The 17,803-nt window shown below is 37.3% G+C and overlaps 1 protein-coding gene across 2 annotated transcripts in view; it reads right to left on the bottom strand.

The window, feature by feature from the left end:
* Window positions 1–17,803, bottom strand: part of PDE7B (phosphodiesterase 7B) — a 175,999-nt gene that overhangs the window by 103,571 nt on the left and 54,625 nt on the right. For both annotated transcript variants that reach the window (XM_071549129.1, XM_071549130.1), the window contains one exon: window positions 14,333–14,393. In XM_071549129.1, the coding sequence (XP_071405230.1) occupies window positions 14,333–14,393 (61 nt within the window). The remainder of the gene's footprint in view (window positions 1–14,332; window positions 14,394–17,803) is intronic.

The following is a 17,803-nucleotide window of genomic DNA, read 5'->3' as shown; positions in this document are numbered from 1 at the left end:
CCCATGAGCCAATTGCAACCCCACCACAAAATGCGTTTATCCAGCTGTGGGATGGACATTTTGTCCAGAAGGATCCTGTGAGAGACAGTATTGAAAGCTTTACTGAAATCCAAAACGATGACATCAACTGGTTTCACTTGATCAACCGGGTGGGCTATCTTGTCATAAAAGGAGATTAGGTTTGATACAGGGACTGTTTGTCATTTATTTTTTCATATTCTTTTTCTAATTAGCTAAAAAACTACATACACATGCTTTCAAAGTCCCACTGAGACTGGAGTGATTATTTCAATAGTTAATAACTTTAAAAGGCTGTATCTGCCAGTTCCCTTTTCCAGTGTTGATACTTTATTTAGTAAATACATATTTGAGTTCCCCATTTGAATTGATATTTGCACTTCTCAGGCACTGTGAGACTCAGACATAAATGATGTGATGTTTTGCCTCAGAGAAATTACAAATAACTTGCCACAAAGTCTTGCATTATACACCAGGCAACATTTTAGGGTAGTTTTATGAGGACAGAGAAAATACAGACAACTGTTCTACCAAGAAAGATGCATTCATTTTGATGGCTTAGCTTTGAGAACTTGATTAAAAACAGCTTCTTTGTTCCATTGGTTTTGTTATAGTCAAAGGGTAAGTGCAAGTGTTTGTGCACCAACACTCATGGGAGAAGGCAACCTGGAACCAGTGCAGGTGTTGCATTGGTCAACTTGAAACAGGGAGAATGACTAATACGCTCCTTCATTTGTGTCCCTTGCCAAATTAAATCCAGTTTAGAGCAATGTGTTGCTACACATTGCACCAGCAATTAAAGGGGATAAAAAACCTGACTTATTTATTTTAGACCTTGTTTAGAATACTGTAATAACTGCTCTTACCAAAGAGATGCCCCAGGATTAGTTAGCAATGGGTGTTAAGTGCAGAGTTTTGTACCTTGTCAAGCAGACAGCTCTTCCACCATAAGGACACTCTCACAGGCTGTACCATAGCATCAACCTGCAGCTGACAGAGGCACCATCTACATCAGCTCCATCCCTCCCATTACATCATCCATGTCACTGTGTTAACACAACTCACTTTATGTCAGGTAAGTTTACTACCACAAAACAGGGGCACTAGTGATCTTACTTGTTAGCTCTAAGTTAATAAGCTTAATAAAGAAACGTGGTAGAAACTGAAATTTTGGCTACCAAATATTTTTATCAAAAAGTTTCTGAATTCCACAGGGATTTTTTTCTATTTGTCAGAACAATTTAGTGCCCATTTTCTTCCACAAACAAAATTTCAGTTTCTGTCTGGAGATACTGGATTCACAGATACCATAAGATGGATTCACAGATGCCATAGGAATTCCTCAAGTGAGCCTTAACATGCCTGTCTCTTTATCCCATTTTCTTCTGTTACTGAGGTAACTCAGCCAAGCTGAACCTGCAGTGAGATGTCATCAGGGACTCCTGTTTTATGCTGGAGTAACTCAGTGAGAGACACAGTGATGCACCTTTCACATAAAAGACTGAAGGATACAGACCTTCAGCAACCCTGCCTGTAAAATGCCATGTCAACTTCTCTGAATCTAAAGCTTGTTATCATGCAAAGAACTTCCACTAAAATTATTTGATTTGGGTTTCAAGTTTTCATCTTTTACTGAAATGTAATTGCAAGTTGTAATTTCAGGAAGAAAATTTTTGTCAAACATTTCTGAAGAAATTTTTCTTCCCGCCAGCTTAGGTGCATACTTGTTATCCAAGGCAGGTAAGTTTTTGAGTACAGGAGAGGTAGGCATAGTGGCAGGAGAAATAAAGACAGGAGCTGAATAATGGGCCCTGCCTATGTGGACCTGTACTTCTGATGTAGCTCCTACTAAGGGATTTAAATATGCCCATGAGATCCTGCATCACATCTTGTTACTCTTGAGGCAGCTTCAGCAAGAGTATAAGAACCAGATGGATAAAGGTGTTAGTAGCTTAGTAATTCCTGCAGATGATCTTTCCATTTTGAGGAAGAAGCTTTCTGGCAGGACAGTGTTAGAGGGATTTATGCTGTTTTGCAGAGGGAGGGCCTGAGGCTGCACAGCTGCCAGGCGAAAGACCTTTCTAGATTTACTACTGGAAATTCACTTAAAATTAAAGACCAGTGACACCCTCCCCCAAAAAAGATTAAGAAAAAAAATACCAAGTAGAAAATATTCAGAGTGAAGAGAGAATTGTGGTGCTTCTGATTAAAATAAAAATCAAACTCTCCCCCATCCCAGTCTAGGATTTCAGAAAGCTTTTCAGCACACATCTGCCTCCAGTTTCCTCTTTGTTGATTCAGTCATCCATTATCAAGAGACTTTTTGTTTCGTCTCAAAGAGCTGTACAATTTGAAGCAACTGTGGTATCTTAGATGATTCTGCCTAAACCAAACATAGATTCCTTTATGGCACAGAGAAACTGGATTGGATTAAAATAAAAACATCCAAAACCAACAGAATTTTCTCTCTAAGCTGTTCTGAGGGTTATTATAATGTCATTTTCCCCCCATGAAACAAATAATACACAGACTTCAAAAGCCCTGAGTGTTGTTCTCAAACAACAGAAAATAAATGAGATTCAACATCATGATTTATGATGTTTCCATTCCTTCTTTTTAAGAAAAGTGAAATATGTTAATCATTAAAGTCAAACAAATTTGGATTCTTCTGGCTTCTAAAATATTATGACATGCACTTGACTAAAAAGCCCTCTAGGACAAATGTGCAATGACAGCAATTGCACTTGTGTCTTAAATGTGGTAGCTCTCTGGACATATTATTACCTCTAATTAAACCAGTGGATTGATGTCTGTTGTTACACTCTCTGCTGATAGCAAGAAATTACAATGAAGCATCTGCCATTCATATTCCCTTTCCAACAGAGCTTTGTCACTGTCTGCAATTGTTGCTACATCATGTAGGTACTCGCCGGGGACTCAAACAATTTATGCTACCCCTTAACTTACTTTCACATCCTCACAACTCCTGCCTTAGGAGCAGTCCCACAGTGATTTTAACTGAATATTCACAGAATAGCTGGGTGTGTTGGCAACTCTGTTTGAGGGTTCCAAACCAAAGCCAAATAATACCAGTTTAACAAAGATTTTGTTGTACAGGAAACACTGACCCAAGTTTGTAAATATAAAACTCTGAAAACCCATAGGTAAAGAAGTCAGAAAATCTTCTCAGGGTAGTTAGAGCTGAGGAAAATGAAATTTCTGTCTTTTTCTTAGATAAACAATGACCCGTCCCTTGACAAAATCCTGTCTCAACAATCAAAGTTCCAGAGAACATTCTGGGACTTGACAGAGTGCCCAGTCATATACCTTAACTATAGATTTGTCTTCCTACTTTTGTAGAAACCTGAAATACAGCTCACAGAGTGAAAATGCACAAGCTTCTTTTTAAGAGAATGTTCACAACTTCATATAGTATTTATTAATAAAAACAATTATAAGACAAAAGGACTTATATCTGTATGGGTTATTTTTACATACTGTTATCTAACTATCTGAAAGACACTGAAAATAACTCTCCTGTAAGCATGTCAATATGCTTCTCTTTATGATAATATTATACAATTCTGATGTGAATTTATGGCACTATTTTAGATGGAAGAAAAAAGTTAATTCTAATCCACTAGTCCTTGCTTTCTTCTAAGAAATGTCTACTAATAAAGTGTATGATGTCAGTATTTCTGAGTTCCTCTCATTAACATTCTCTGTTATTAAACAAAATGATACCTCAATAATAGTTTGTCCGATATATACATGAATAAAATATGAGGATCTCATTACAGTATGTCAGTAAACAGAGCTCTGCATGAATAATTCCTCTGAATTTAGTGGTAAATTAAATTTGCTCCAAAAAGGACAGATTTCTCACTGGACTAAATCACATTTGCCATTCCCCATAAACCTGTCCTCATCTCCATGTATAAGACAAATGCATGATAAAATTTTAGGCTGCATGCATAAATTGGTGGCATGTGTACTGGAAGTAGGCAAACCATATCCGAAAAACACATACTTACAACCTGTCATAAATTACAATTTATATACATCCTAAGCATCCTCAGTTAAACCTTAATTGCACTGAATGGTCCCAAAGGTAACTGGGGGATACAGAAGTCTGCATCTCAGAGCAACTGTTGGCTTGAAGTCACAACATGTGCTGACTCTCAGAGAAGCAGGTTGCACAAAAAGAGCAGATTAGCTGAGTTAAACAGCCACAGTGGAAGCCCCCATGTTTGCAGTGTGTATGCTTTGGAGGATTTGGTTTGGATAATTTCTAATATGTTTTCATGGATTAGATGTCTAGTAGCAGCTAGAATGCACTGGAGGTTCCTCCAAAGCACATGGCTCGCTCTATTTCATGTGAAAGTTGTCCAGTTTGTCCATTCCAAGACTGCTTCACAATGCAAAACAAAGTTTGCAGTAACTTCAATAGAATCTCAAAAACACATACCTGGGATGACCTAAAACACTAACGCATACATACTCTTTACAAGAAGAGGCTATAGACTACCCTTAAATTAAGACTTCACAAAAGCAATGAGGGGAAGTATTCAGTTAACAAAACCAATTTTCTACAAATGTCCTGAAAACTTAGAAATTGATCTTCTGTTAAACAAATAATAAATTATCTTGCAGATGAGATGGATTAGCCTAATTTTCTATTATCTTCTACACTTCAGAGGTTAGAGCTTTGAACACCATGAAAAACAATGTCTGTACTCAAGGAGTAAAATTAATTTCCTCCCGCTGTTCACGTCCACCCTTCAGTTTCTTGCATAGTCAATGGGGAGAAATAGGCACTCCAAGTAGTATTCCTCAGACCTGTTTTAGACATCTATTTTGCAATGAGTCTGCAGGAAGCACCTCTTTCTCATTCTTTTTAACTACAAAAGGAAAAATTAGATGATGGCTGTAGACTTTAAAATTAAAGCTTTTTTACAGATGTTTACAGACATTCTGTCAGATGAATCACATCCCAACTGTCTTCAGCATTATTTTATCTGCGGAGTGAGAAGAATGCCCTATAAGGGAATTCCAGTTGGAGCACTCTGAACTTCTCTGTTAGAAATACATTAATCCCTTGATATAGCTATCTGCAATTCAGGAATTGCATTTCTTGTTGCTAAATCAAATTTCCATCATTTACTACCAATATTCACAGTCACAGTCACACTCCATGATTTCATAAACCCAGAGCCTCAAGTATTTGGATCAGATCAGGGCTCGAGCATACACAGTGCTAGACACTGTGACTGACCCTGGCACGGGAGCATATTTCAGCCTACGCATTTTTGGCTGCAGTGAGAATATGTAAATACATGCTTAAGTACTTTGATGATTAAGGGTTGATCTACAAGACCAACTTAATCCTCTAAGAAGCATGAGACATACAAGAAAATACGAGATTATTATAAGAAAAGATAATTTATTATTAAAAAAAAGAGAAAAAAGAAACTAAGGCCATCAAGTAACAAGGCCAAAGAAAAGCATGTTTTTGATTTGGTAGTTTTATTTTTCATACTAGAGGTGAAAAAAAATCCTACAAATTCTATTCTCCCAATTCTCACTAAGAATGGTAAAATTATTAACAACATTTCAGAAGAGCAAAAATTTTTAGCTCCAGAGTATGAGACAGCCTTTATAATACAGAGCACAAGAAGAACAGATGAAAATGCATTCTTAACCTGAGAATTTTATGAACATGTACAGCCAGGAACTGAGTGACTGAAAGCACAAGAATTCCATGGCTTTCTCAGACATAAATCAGTCTTACTAAGAGTAACTACACAGTAATCTGTAGAAAATTGCAGAGACTGGGAAATTGCAAGTTATCAGCAAGTAATAATTAAAATAACAAAGATTAATTGCTAGAGATGAGCTCAAACCACAAATTATAAATTTGTACCATTTAAATCTAAGTTTGGAAACTTTGCATCTGGAGATTTTACTATACTTATGCTACCATGAAGGGATGGCTGCTGTAAAACTATGAATAAGAGTTTTCATATCTGATTTGGTCCCATTACTAGATCCAGTAATTGTTCCTTTTCCCCTTTCCCATCTTTTGAGAGAATGTTATTACAGAATATGGTTACTCACAGCAATTTTCTGTACAGCAAGTGCTTTGGGTGAACACAACCCACTCAGAACAGTTTGGACAAAGAAGATGGGAAATAATGTGAATGCAGTCCGTGTTTGGGCATGAGGTTAGGCATGAGGAAAAATAAAACTGTGAGGAAGCAGAGTGAATAGGCACTTGAAATCTGTTTTTCAACAGGGCATCAGCAATAACTCATTTGACAAATACCATGAAATAACATATGAGATCATCTTAAATGCATCAATCAAGCCACTGTTTCCCTGCTTTTCTAAGAAGTGCCTAGTTAAAAAAAAAATTAAAAAAGTCTGTGAAACAAAAATCAGGTTTCTTGCTGTCCTACATGTGTGTGCTCCCTGAGATCGGGGGCCTATTTCTTACCTTCCTGGAGCCATACCCAGCATTTGTCCTTTTCCCTGGTCAATAGGTTGAACACTCTAATCCCAATCTGCATTGCCTTTATTTTGGTGGGTAAGAAAAAAGTGGGTGTTGTGGATTTTAACTGTTTTAGGGTGATGAAAGCTCAGAATTCCAAGTTTAAACTTTCACTAGATTACTACATAAAGGGGCAGCAGAATGCAATCCTTCTGTCTGCAACATGCTTTGGATAAAAAGGGAGATACTTGGCTTTGCAGTCCAGTGGAATTTGCTAATATTTGTAACTGCTGCATAGGACTTGGAAACCTGTGGGTTTTTTTCTAAATGTGGTATATATGAGTTCTCAGCCAGGTCAAAAAGCGTTTTTGATAGAAAGAGAACCTGAAGAGTCAGTAGTTTGGGGCATTTTAAGCTGGGGGACTTGAGGGTCTTTTTAATCTCTCGAGCTTTTGAATCTCATCTGGATCTCATGATCCCAATGAATGGCTTTTGCAGATGTGGGCAATACAGTAATACTTTCTTCCAGAGAAAAGCCATCATGCTGTGTTTACATTATGTAGATGGTGCCAAACTCTCATTGCTACATTCCCTACAAGTGCCCTGACACCCCCATTTCTTTCCTGTACCAAGCTCAGACATTGGATAAAACTATATATGTTTTGAGTTAATGTTTATGGGATAGAAAATCAAGAACCAAAAATTAAATTTTGAATGGTGTTTTATATGTCTGTTTAAAGGGTCAGGGCCAGTTTCTGTCTCCTTCAGCACCCTTCTGAAAGGTAGAGTACTGTAAGTACTTTCAGTCTGACCTGATTCACAGGACAGAACAGGATAAACCAGTGGTCACTGTCGCTCAGCTACCAGGCTATGCAATTACCTAAAATAGTAATTAGATCAAAATTACTGGAAAAATAATATATTGTTAGAGAACTGCTCTTTAAAATATACTGAAAGCATCAGAATTTTCCATTTAATTTCTTTTTTTTTTTTTTTTTTTAGTTTCTTACCCAAATTAATCAAATAGTCATGAAACCAGAAGCTGGATTTGATATTTATATTCTTTATGGTTTTAGGCCCAAATCTTATCACAGTAAAGACAAAGAGTTCCTGCTTGTTTAGCCTGAAACCATAACCAGTGATGAAGTGGCACAATGATGGCATGTGTACACTATAAAATCTTCGACAAAGGAGTTTCTGTTGTGGCTTTGTAACCACTGGTTTGCCACTTTCTGTCTCCAAGCAACACTCTGGTGTAGGCAGCTTGGCACCTTGGCCTTCCAGATAAAGCACGAGCCACACACCAAGTCTTCAACTTGCTCTGCACCACTGCGGCAAACAAATCAGGAGCATCCTTGGAGGAAACAGGTGAGATTTAGAAAGTGTTGCATTTCAGGAAGAGACAATCAGCTAGGGGAGGAGGTCTTAAATGATGTGATGTAGCAATAGGCCTCTATTTCAAGAGAGGTAAGGACACAGAGAATCCACTTTTTAAAATTCATTTACAAGCATGGTTGCAATATCAGAAGTTAAGTCTTATTTTTAAATTGTGTTATTATACCGGAATGATACTTTAGAGAATAAAGGGAAAAGTGTTGGAAGTTTTTTGAAAATTTCTACCTTTTGTCTACTCAATTGGGTAGAAGAATGACAAGTTTTAGAAGTCCTATCTACATAATGCTGTTCTCATTAGAATAAATTGTTGATAGAGACTTTCATTGGCAGTTAGAGTATGAAATGTAAGTGATAAGCTTATATTGTTGACTTACACGTTTAGATTTGAATTTATCTATATTAACAGGTTCTCAAAAGGAGACACAGTGTTTATCTTTCTGTATGCATTCACACCATTGCTTTATAAAGGAGGAAAACCTGATTCTCTTCATGCTGTGTAGCAAGTTACTCATGGAATACAAGCCTATAGTTTTGTAGCAGACATCCTAAGCTTTCCCCTTCCAATTGCTATAAAGTTCTGCCTGATAGGCAGTGTGGTGATGAGTGTAGATTTCTTGCTAGTCACTGTAGATTTTAGGACTTTTTCCCATAAACATATTGCTTAATTTTAAAAAACTAATTAATTTGTTTATTTTCCTCTCATTTGCACAGTAGAATACTTAAGACTGGATAAGGTCAAGAGCACATGTAAGTCTTTGAATGACTGGGATATAAATAGTCTGTATGTTTGGCTATTTAGGACACCATTGCTCATGCGTGCCTATCAGCTTCAGTAGAAGTTTTGCATGTGCAAGCGGTATAGGGTCACATTTCAAATGATGTCAGTGAGGGCTCCAGAAATCTTTGCAAGGCTTGAGCAGTGCAGAACCATTTCACTAGATGCCTAATTTCTTTTTGTCCCTCCACTGCAGGACAAATTGACATTTTTAATTATTCTTCAATATTTTTTCCCTCAGTAAGTTATACGGTTATTTACCTAATTAGGTTCACAAAGTAAATTTTAATAGATTTTTTTTTCTGCTGCCGCTGAAGGTGAGTTCAATGGTTATATAAGGCAGAGGTCAGCCAGCCAGAGCCTTGCCAGTACCCCTCTATCCTGGCTTTCAACACAGTTGTTATTCCAGTAATGTCTCTCTCTCTTAAGCTGCATCTGCCAACTCTGTTCAAGTGTGTAGTGGTTTTCTGCTGTGGGCAAACAGCCACCAAGACTGAAGCTGGATCCACAAAACTGATTTCATGGTCAAATGCTAATTCCTTTAACCATAATTCTTCACAGGTAGTAAATAGTGAAAGTAAGCCATAAAGCAACTTTTTTGGGGGTATGAGGGAGGTAGATACTGCTCTGTGTTGGAATATGAAAAAGTTTTTTTCCTCAAAGCAAAGAAGTTATGTACTAGTAGTCTGGGGAATTAAAAAAAGTGGCACTGCCAATTTTTTTATATAATTGCTTTTTTCTTGTATTAATTTTAAATGGCTGTTTGTGAGGAAACTACTTTTATTCCAAATAAGGATTCATCTGTCTGCTTTTGCAAGGATTAAGTCTACACCAAAAGGGAAACAAAACTCAGCCACATTATTCCTGTCTGTGTGGAATTTTCAATAATGAAAAGAAAGCACCTCAGCTTTTTGCCATGGGGCATCTGGAAGGCTTGAGTTTTCATCTTACTAACTAGCTGCTTAAGGGTGGCAATTCACATTTCCCCTGGAAAAATTTCTGCAGACAGCAAAGTTGGCCAGCAAGGGATGTTACCTCTCTTCAAAATCTATCCAGCTTTTCATTAAGGAGTAAAGACTAAGTCTGGTGGTGAAAGACTGGTTGCTGGAGTAACAAACTATGTAACTTGCATTTATGATCCATCCCACTTCACCATCAGCAGTAAGGCTGAACAGATTAAAACTGATGGGATCATTTAATTTTGTATGTGTTATGAGTACAGCTGACTATTTTCTATACAGTATATATAAGGATAGGGTGGTCCCGTGGTGTAATGGAGAGCACTCTGGACTCCGAATCCCAAGGACCTGAGTTTGAGTCTCAGTGGGGACCGTCCCCTGGCAGTTCAATGCCTCCCTGCCATCCCATCCCGTCAGATCTCGGATGTTCAGCAGGGTCAGCCCCGGTTACTACCGGGTTCTGTGACAGTCCCAAGGACTTCACTGTCACTGTCTAAGGTCACTTGGCCATGGCAGATGAACCTTAGGAGTTAAATGGTGGGGCCAGTTCTGCACACGCTGTGCCTCACCTAAAAAATCCACTGCTCAGGCTGGAAGGGCACACCTACGTGGGGAGAGCCCTTCCCAAATCTTCATTCACAAATTCTGGCCATAAGCTGGTGTTTATTTATACACTGAAGTTTCTCTTCTAGTTGAGAGACCCTTTCTCTTCTGTACTATTCCTAGAGGCTGATATGCAAACTTATTCTTTCCAGGATAAATTTTTAAAATTCAGTCTTCTGTCATCTAGAGTTTACTGAGTTAGCTAGTTAGGATGTGGGAACCAGTTAAGTTGCCTTAATTTTGGACTCTTGCAAGCTAGTCTGAAATCCTTCCCAGCAGACTTAATTAGCTCAGGTTTCCAACCAGCAATTTTCGCAGCAAACTAACACAATTATATCTGCTTGATATGACATTGTGTCATGTCTGAGCCCAGAATATGTCTGTCTGCATATGGAAAAAATTAACCTCGGGTTGAGCCATTGAAAATAGCAGTGTATGGTCTGGGGAGAGGGGTAGTTCCCTTCTTCACTTCATAATAGAATCTGTGGACTAATAACCACATAGTGAGTACGTTGCCTTAATCTCAATTTTTCTGCTAACTATAATCATTATAAGTAAAGGGCAGGAAGAGTCCAGGGTTCTAACTTCCAGAATTTGGCATAAAGCAAAAGCTTTTTTGATATTCCATTCAGCATTACCTTAGCAATTTTGTCACGGACAAGTGGTCTCACTAACTTGATAACAGCTCCAGTTTAAGTAGAATAGTTTAGATTTTCTTCCTTGCCCTGGAAGTGCTGATGAGCAGCTATTACCTCCAGATAGACTCGAAGATTTAAGGGAAACCTCTGATAACACAATTCTATTGACAGTGAGGTATTTTTATGACTTGTATTACTATAGAACTTCAGCTTCTCATTGTAGTTATAATTTTATTCTTCTTGTTCCTAAAAAATGAGGAAGCACTTACCTTTCCATTTTTCAAAGGGTAATGGATATGCCATACTGAGGAAAGCTGTGATAGATTGTCCAATGCCATACTGAGGAAAGCTGTGATAGATTTAGGATCTGAAACACGGTCTTACCAAAGGGCTAGGGTGGGCCACTGACCGACTTTCTTCTGTGACAGTTATAAATGTTGGGTTGTTTGAATAGTATAATATATTGTTCTGCTTTTGGATTTTTCTTTTGGGTTTTATTCCTCTCTCTTTTTCCATCATTATTATTATTATAATTATTATTATTGTTATTTTTGTTGTTATAATATTTTATTCTGTTTCATTATTCAATAGTTCTTGTCTCAAGCCCCAGGTTTTACTTTTGTCTGATCCTCCTCCCATGTGGAGGGTGGGGGGAGGAGTGAGTGAGTGGCTATGTGATTCTTAGTTGCCAGCTGGGATTAAATCATGACACATATGAAAGCATAAAGAACCAAGCACAATATAAAAAAAAAGAGAGAAAGAACATAATTTTCTGTAACAACTTTCATAGAGATTAATTTCCTTTTCAAGTTATTTTTACACTTGAATTACAGACACCCATCACTCTGATTCTGAAAGATGAGGCATTAAACTGATTCGTTGCTCTTAATCTTAGGTTGAGTGATATCTAGTCAGTGTACTGACAAGTCACCTACTTTCACTATAGGTCTTGTAAGCATACAGGCATTTATTTATCTATTATTTACTGTCTTCTAGCAGGAAGCCAGGATTAGAAAAAGATTTTTACTGCAAACCTCTCTTCCTCAGCCTTTATAGAAAAAGAACCTCATCCACATAATCCATGTTACCTCAAGGAATGTGGACACACAGTGGCGGGTCTAGGATTGCTCCTACAAAACTTCAAATCTGAAGCTAACCCAGAACCAATAGTATAATAGACAATTTTTGACTAAAACAGCTGCTACCATTTTACAGTACAGCTTGATAATGTGCAGTTTCATATATGGACTGATTTTGTGTCAAAGATCCCTGAAGAAATACAGTCAGGACTCCAGGCTCCTGTGTTTCTTTTCTTACTGGAGTAATTATCCTTTTGCAGTTGCTGGGACTTGCCCTGTAGATTTCTGTCAGCACTGCTACAGTAAGTGACAGCACGACTGTTTCAGCATATTTCAAAGAGGGTGCATGAAAAAAAGATGTCCCGCCCTGAAGGCACATCGCACTTTTTTCACTAGTTATGCCCACAGACATTAATAATGTCAACTTTGCATTGATCAGTGACAAACTGTGTTATATTCTCTTGGAAATTCAATACCCATGTAAAATCTGAGACTGGACACTCATGACACATTCAACACAAAGTCTTAGACCTTTTAGGCTGCAAAATTTCTGGTTCCTCTTCTTCCCTACAGAGTTCAGTATGAAAGGAGAGGTACCACAGTGGACATCCTCTGGCATTACAGTACTACCAGAATGTACACAGTTCTGTGATAAATAGAGATAGTGGTGTTTTTCTCAAGTAGTTACCCTCAGAGCAACCATAGTTTCTACCGTGTTTCTCTTTGTTAGTTTCTATTTCCCATACCTCTTACAAAGTGGTTCTGGGACACCCAAATTGCACTTAGAATGGTTTCAGCTTTGTACATGGTTTGGAATACCTTGGGGTGAAATGTAAAATTCTGTATTATATATGACACTACTGTCCTTAATTGGTTAGAGACACTGAAGAATAATAATAGCAGGCAAAATATTTTTTAATACAAGAGATGTAACCTCCAAGAGTCAATTACACCTTTGGCATGTGCTCTTGGAATCATTTTGACATTCCTAGCAGTTTCCTTACGCAGCACAACATATGTTCTCATTCTTGTACATGTATATACCACAAGACATAGATAAGGATATGCGTAATGGAAACGAGATCTTGTTCTTCTACTTCTAAAGAATCGTTGGCATTAAGGAGGATGTCAAACTCATGATTTTGGGCTGATTTGTTATAAAAACGCTAAACCTAATGATGAATCAAATCCATGCAGGAGGTTATTTTTTTGTTCTATTCTCTGCCACCCTCCATTTTCCATTCTAATCCATGATAACAATTGCATGGATATAAATTCCTTAGAACTAGAGCATTAGGAACTCAGTTGTATTTACACTGTAGATTATAATTGGCATGATAACGGATCACAAGTGTATCTTTTCTGTCAGCCTGTTCCATTACAAATATCTAACCATGGATCATTGATGTAACAGATCATTATGGCCCATTGTGTCTGTTCATCTGTTGGGATCTGTGCACTATAAGCATGACAGATTTCTCTGCAGCAATTATAGTCTATTGTGACAATAGGATTTAATGAATATAAACAACAAACCACATAATCTGTTATTACAGAACACAGCTATGCACCCAGATGGGAATTAAGTTCCTAGACATTGCCAGTCACAGTTTCAAAAATTATGCCTATTTAAGTCTTCACATTATTAGATGCAATGCTCTAGTTTACAGCAAGAATTTGTTTCATCCCTTGCAGGTCAAAGGTCTTCAAAATTTAAAACCTAATGCTGGTAGAGTTTCTGATTTCATTTTTTTCTGAGTAAACATTATCTTTTAGGTTTTTAGACACTTACTCCCTATGTTTCACTGTGATACCAGCCATGCTGTTAATGTTTTAGTACTAACATGGTAAATGAAACAAGCAGCCACAATAAAATTGGTCACAGAAATTAATGAAACATAGCAGAACATCCCTCTATTTTTTCCAAAGAATAGACACTTCTACTTAATATTAATTTTTACAAAGCTGTGCCAGTGCAACTCTGTAAAATCACAGTGATTGAAATTCTCCTGATTGATGCAACTGAAGGTCTGATCTAGAGGCTTTTGACACAAGTTTGTGAAATTAATACACTCTTTCAAGGTGCAGATTTTCAACTTTTGAATATGAGTTCTGGACCAGTACATCATAGGTTCTGATTATAGTGCCAGTACAGCTATATTTTCATCTGCACATGGACACTACTGCAATACATATACTTTAAATAAATGAAGGTTCACCATAAAGAATATATTAATGAGGACTACATGTGAATGAGCTATATAAATGTCATTGTGAATTGTCATGGTCATTATCATGTACTTTTGAGAAGAATTCCCCAATTAAACATATTTCCACACACTTGTATTAAAAAGGGAAAAGACTCTTACCCTTACCTAGCATGCGAACACATTTGACATTCTGGTCAGGACTATCAAATGAGATTTCTCCGCACCTCTGGAAAAAAAAAAGGATATATTTTGTTAAAAACTCTGTGATAGTATCCCTGTACTCATACTCTGATACCTCTGTTTATGTTTTGGAACTAGAGATGTTCAAAGACAGATTGGAAAAATGTCAAAATGAAAATATTTGCACTTAGCCAATGTTTAAGAAAAACCGGACATCACTAATGTGCAAGGATGAGTCAACACTGAGAAAACCCCAAGATAACATCTATTGTCTTCATGTCTGTCTTAAACTACTGCCTCATCCATGTTACTGCTTGTTACCGTCAGAGCCAATTATACAGGAGGCCTCATTTACCATTGGTAGACATTGCAACGCTCTTCAATATGCTGATTTAGTTGTCATACAGCTGTACCCTAAACAGGACCTGTGAAAAGATCAATCTGAAACCAAAACTGTGTTGATCCAATAATTTGTATCTCTGCAAAATGAGATTGTTTTTTAAAAAAATCCCCAACTCCCATACATTTATTAAGCAAAGTTCTCATTTCACAAAATTTGAATTCACCACAACTATGAGTAAAATTATTTTTTGTAAGATGAAAATAATTTATATCTCTATGATAACATGATCTATTTATGAAAAATAATATTCACATGTACAGATACGGTTCCAAGACTCATGTCTCTCCCTATACATCACTGTATAGGGATAATTGTCTCCCTATACAAACCCAGTATAGGAACATCATTAGAGTTATGATCAGAATACAGAAGTTTTGGGTTGTTTTCAAAGACAAGACATAATTTTTGAGTTTATGCAGACAAGCCGGTCAGTTTAGCTGACAGGATAAATATAATTGGTGTGGCTCATGATCTGATCCAGCTCTGACTGAAGTCAGTCAGTGTACAGATCCCACTCACTTCAGTAGTGGTTCCTTCAGGTGCTATAAAGAAGATTCAGTTTTGCATCACTATGCTCAAAGTTCACAATAAGAGCTTAAAGATACCCTCATATTTTATAGGTAAAAGTGGTCTATACTTCCTTATCTACATATTTATGATTTTGGTATCTATGAGCAAATGGGAATAAAAACACAATTAGTCAAGTTTGGAAAAATCACTGAGAGTTGTTCATTTCCCTTCCTTCTTCTTTCTCTCTTTTTGGCACTGTCTCCTTTTCAGCACCTAAGGTGAAGTTGTTAGTACTGGAGGATATTTTGCCTTTTTTTTTTTTTTTTTTTTTTAGTTAATAAAAGTGACACTTGCAGCAAATATTAAAACCTACAAAGAATCAGATTAGTAGGAAATCCCAGAGCTTCAAAGAAGATAAAACACAGGAACAGTTTCATAAATGAACAACACATTTGGAACTCTCTTTTTGAAAAAGTCTTCACCTCCCTCACACCGAAATAAACACAAACAAACAAAAGTCCCACACAGAGTCTTTACATATATCAGTACATCTAAAAAGAGCAAACACGCCCATATTAACTTTCCTAGGTGGGAACACATACTACTGAAAGATTGCTAAAGAAAAACAATACCTAACATTTCAAGTTAATTCTATGAATGCTCTTATACCAGCTCTGTGCCAGGAGAAATAGGAATATGATATTTATTCTTATAGGAAGAGTGTTAGATATGGGTATGATTTCACATAAATCTCCCAGCTGCTTCTTCACAACCACAGCATACTTAGAAAAACACATATGTAAGACAGCATGTGACAGTTCACTGCCCACTTCCCCACTGTATTTATGCTGCTCTGTGAAAACCTTTGATTATTTTCGATTCAGTCCCTCAGAAGTATTGTATGTTTCACACATATTTATGTAAACATCACATTTCAGGCTGGCAAATGATATCCTACAATATCTAACAATGCTCACCCATGGACTGGAGTTGGACCAGGGGTTGCACTTGATGATCTCAGAGGTCTTTTCCAACCCAATTGATTCTATGATTCTATGATTCATAGTGTTATGAAATTGGGAAAACAGCTAATGTTCCCCAGAGTCCACTAACATCCTACAGGATGCATTGTGATGATGGATCAACTTTGAGAACTTTGCAAGATTCAGATAACTGTATACAAGCTCATAGCCTTATCTGAATTCCCTTTATGCCAGCAACCCACAGGACTGGTTGAAAATCATGTTATAACAGTCAGCCTAGGAGATCTTTTGATTTTTCACTACTATCACCACAGCTGGAAATACCAGGAGAAAGAGCTTCTGCAGCAAGTTAATTTCTGTTGCCAGTAAAAGTTCATAGGTACACATTCATGACATGATAGATAAACTGTTACCAAACTGCTTAGAGCATCTGAAAAAGACCTAGTTGGATCCTGGATGTGTAAAATGGCACAGAAATGCAGCAGGAATTTATTTTTGTTCATCCAAGAAATAGAGTTGTTTGGGCATTTATGCTGATAGGAAATGTTTTCCATGAACAAGAAGTAAGGAATGATTTCAGGATTTAATCTTTAGGAATAAACTAAGACTTTGCCAATGCTATGAATTCGTGCCAGGGCTGGATAAGCTTCTCTGTCATTTTTTTTTGCCTTTTTACTTCCTTTTCTGGTTTGTGTTTGTTTTGCCTGCTTGTACATCAGGCCTGGTACTGAGAGAATTTGGCCAAGAATCAATCCAGACCCAGTCATGTTTCCAAACTAGTCTTAGAGCAGCTGCTCATTCTCTCCTGAAAATGTCTAAGTTGGCTGTAAGGTCATTATGGATCTATCAGAGAGCAGGAATAGAAATTTGACATTAGATGTTGGTTATTCCTCTTAATTTTAACCAGTCAGAAAGCAGAGAGAGGAAGAAAAATAACCTTGGCCTTATGTGTGGTACATAAGGAGACCTATTGCACATGTGTGGATCTCCCAATACATCTGTGGGGAAGCTAAGAGAGAACCGTGACATCTCCTTTAAAGATTGGCTGAACAGCCTCTGGAAGCTGCTGCTTATAAGCAGCACTAACAGTATTCAGACAAATCAGGCCTGAAAGAAGACACCAATTTTCTGTTCCCATTTTAGAGAAGCACAAGTATCAATAGTGAGCAGTAAAGACTAAACACATAATCCAGTTAGGAAGAGCCATGAACTGTTACAGAAGACCTGCCTCTGAACTTTATTTCTTGAAATCTGTGATGAGGTTGGATTCTTAGCTCTGACCTATATTTGAAGCTGAATTAAGTTCCAGATTATGTTCCCATCATGTAAATGATCCTTGAGTTTGAGATAATTTAAATCTCAATTTGGGTTTCATGGTAGGACTAGTGCAGTACAGGTTGGGACTGTCTCTGCTGTATGCAATCCTGGGTGTGGGGCTGCTGAGTTTGCAAAGGCAGTTCTGCTGAAAGTAATACCACCAGTGTTCCATTCCCCTGAAGTGTGAGAGTCTTTGTTGTTTAAAGTCTTAAAACACTGCATTGTTTTAAGTGGTCAGATTTA

Source organism: Pithys albifrons, chromosome 2 (genome assembly GCF_047495875.1).
Source record: "Pithys albifrons albifrons isolate INPA30051 chromosome 2, PitAlb_v1, whole genome shotgun sequence".
In the NCBI taxonomy this organism is placed as follows: domain Eukaryota; kingdom Metazoa; phylum Chordata; class Aves; order Passeriformes; family Thamnophilidae; genus Pithys; species Pithys albifrons.
This window is presented reverse-complemented; position numbering and strand designations above follow the sequence as displayed.